This window comes from Anguilla anguilla, chromosome 1 (assembly GCF_013347855.1).
Source record: "Anguilla anguilla isolate fAngAng1 chromosome 1, fAngAng1.pri, whole genome shotgun sequence".
Lineage (NCBI taxonomy): Eukaryota > Metazoa > Chordata > Actinopteri > Anguilliformes > Anguillidae > Anguilla > Anguilla anguilla.
Window position 1 is genome coordinate 35,535,996 of NC_049201.1, and position 2,430 is coordinate 35,538,425.

The following is a 2,430-nucleotide window of genomic DNA, read 5'->3' on the forward strand; positions in this document are numbered from 1 at the left end:
TTTTAATTTCACTGCAGTGGTGATCGGACTTACACGAAGCAAGGGCCAGTGTGATGTTAGCCTTTATTGATTGCAAATCTATTAGGCCGTATGATGTAGCTTGCACAGCTAATAGCACTGACCACCCATAAAATACATTTTTACTGTCACTCGTTCAATGGAATGTTCAAAGTAAAGCTGGGCTGCGTTTCCTAGAGTCTCCTTAGCGCTACGTGCATCGTAAGGTATACCTTAAGCTCTTCCTTTAGGTCTCAAGCTGTTTCCCAGCATCTCCTTAGCTAAGGCATACCTTATGAAAGGTATACCTTTAAAAGGGTGGTCTGAGGCACTCGTAAGCTGTCCCTTAGCGATGCGCTCCGCGGTTTTAGCCTTATTATGCCAACATTTTGCTTTTCAAATCGACATTTGTACTACAGTGCGCATCTAGTAGCACATCTGCATGTGAAAATTACATAGATTGGATAATTAATTTTTGTTAATATTAAACTATCAACATTTCTGTGCATAGCACGTCATGAGAATGTTCATTTCACCTGACTATTCCCATAATGATGGCAATTAAGTATAGGGCCTATCCAGAATACTAATCCAATTTGTGAAGAAAAAAAAAAAGTTTTTTTAAATTTATACGTAGTGGAGCTAATTGGATGTGGATATGTGGATTAATATGGATTTTCTGACTGGTTAGGTTACCGTAGCCTGTATCCTGCTACTACAAGCCTATATTTGACAGATATTAGGCAAATTGACAAATCTAAATGAGGACAGCTGGAAACTAATCAAGAGGGCGTCACCCGCTATATCTAGTCGATCATGATCGGGCTAGACCACATTATGGCTGCATTACAGCGAATTGTTGCTCGAAACCAAAGGCGTCGCCGTTCGCATAGCCGATTGGTTTGTGTTAATCATTTTATAAGGACAAACTTTAAACCGCTTGATGCCCCCTCAGACACTGCCATCGTTGCTAAATACCGGCTGCCACGGGTGGAAATACTCAAACTACTTGAAATTGTGTCCCCGTACATTTCAAGGGCCACCCGGTGCAACTTTGCCCTCAGCCCAGAGGTCCAGCTCCTGGCAGCCTTACGCTTTTAGGCAGTGGGCAGTTTTCTGGTGGTGGTGGGAGACTGAAACGGGCTCAGCAAGGCTTCCGTATCACAGAGTGTAGAGGCCGTGACCAACATCCTCGTGCGTCATGCCCAAGCATATATCAAGATGCCTGCAAGGAGAGAGGGGATACAGCAGGCACACCAGGGTTTCCACGCTGTGGCTGGCATTCCCCAGGTGCTTGGACTGGTGGATGGGACCCTAATCCCTGTGTCCAACCCATCCGTGGACGACCAGATGTTTATCTGTCGTAAGGGGTATTCTGCCATCAACACCCAAGTGGTGGTGGACCATAATGGGCTCATCGTGGACGTCGTGGCGAAGTGGCCAGGCAGTACGCATGACAGCTACATCTGGGCCAACTCAGCTGTGGGGCAGGATGCTGCCAGGGGAGTGTTCGGCAGGGGTTTTTTCCTCGGAGACAGTGGCTACCCCCTCCGAACCTACCTGATGACACCAGTGGCGAATCCTGTAACACAAGGTGAGCAGGATTTCAACGATGCCCACATCCGCTCCAGGGGCCTTGTAGAACGCACAATTGGCCGTTGGAAACACCGATTCCGCTGCATTCATCGGTTGGCGGGAGGGCTGAAGTTCAGCCCTGCAAAATGTTGTGCTGTCATTGTTGTAACAGCAATGCTGCACAACATTACTGTGCGCGCACGAGCGCACATGCCTCCGGAGGATAATGAGGATGAAGAGGATGATGACGCCGAAGGTGACAACCCTCCTCCCCCTGAAAATCGTGCAGCACAATATAACGCCGGTTTTCAGGCCAGGCAAAATATCATCAACATTTTTGGCTGAAGTTGGACTCCTTTGTTTTTTCTCCACTTTTCCTTTGCAGTCACTAAACGGTCCATGTCCAGCACCAGTCACCCACACACCATCCAAACTCCCATTCCAGCAATAAATCCTCCAAACTCCCATTCCAGCAATAAACCCACCATCCAAACTCCCATTCCAGCAATAAACCCACCATCCAAACTCCCTTCAGTCAACCCCATTTCTCCCCACAATGAGCCCACTGTTATCAGTGAGGACCCATCAAATTAAAATGCTATAATTAGCCTACCAAAACTTAAACCAGCTAATCAAAGTTTGCATGCATAACCCGCGTGCGTTACCCACAGCGATATTCTCCAAGCACATGGCTTAAGAACGGTTTCATCTTAACATAAAACATTCTAAACAGACAATTTTATTTCCTATTTCAATGTTTGATAGTGCAATAACTGACACGAAATACACTTGGGTCTAAACTATTCCCTAGCAACAGAATCCCAGTGAAACGCTCTATAAAAAACAAACAACATGGAA

The 2,430-nt window shown here is 46.3% G+C and overlaps 1 protein-coding gene across 1 annotated transcript; it reads left to right on the top strand.

The window, feature by feature from the left end:
• The first annotated feature begins 1,218 nt into the window (after window positions 1–1,218).
• Window positions 1,219–1,917, top strand: LOC118226308 (putative nuclease HARBI1). Its single transcript, XM_035415875.1, has one exon. The coding sequence runs from the start codon at window positions 1,219–1,221 to the stop codon at window positions 1,915–1,917; it is 699 nt and encodes a 232-aa protein (XP_035271766.1).
• The last annotated feature ends 513 nt before the right edge of the window (window positions 1,918–2,430 follow it).

What these genes read in the sequence shown, in the direction of transcription:
- LOC118226308 (XM_035415875.1), top strand. Translation starts at nt 1,219, where the DNA reads ATGCCTGCAAGGAGAGAGGGGATACAGCAGGCACACCAGGGTTTCCAC.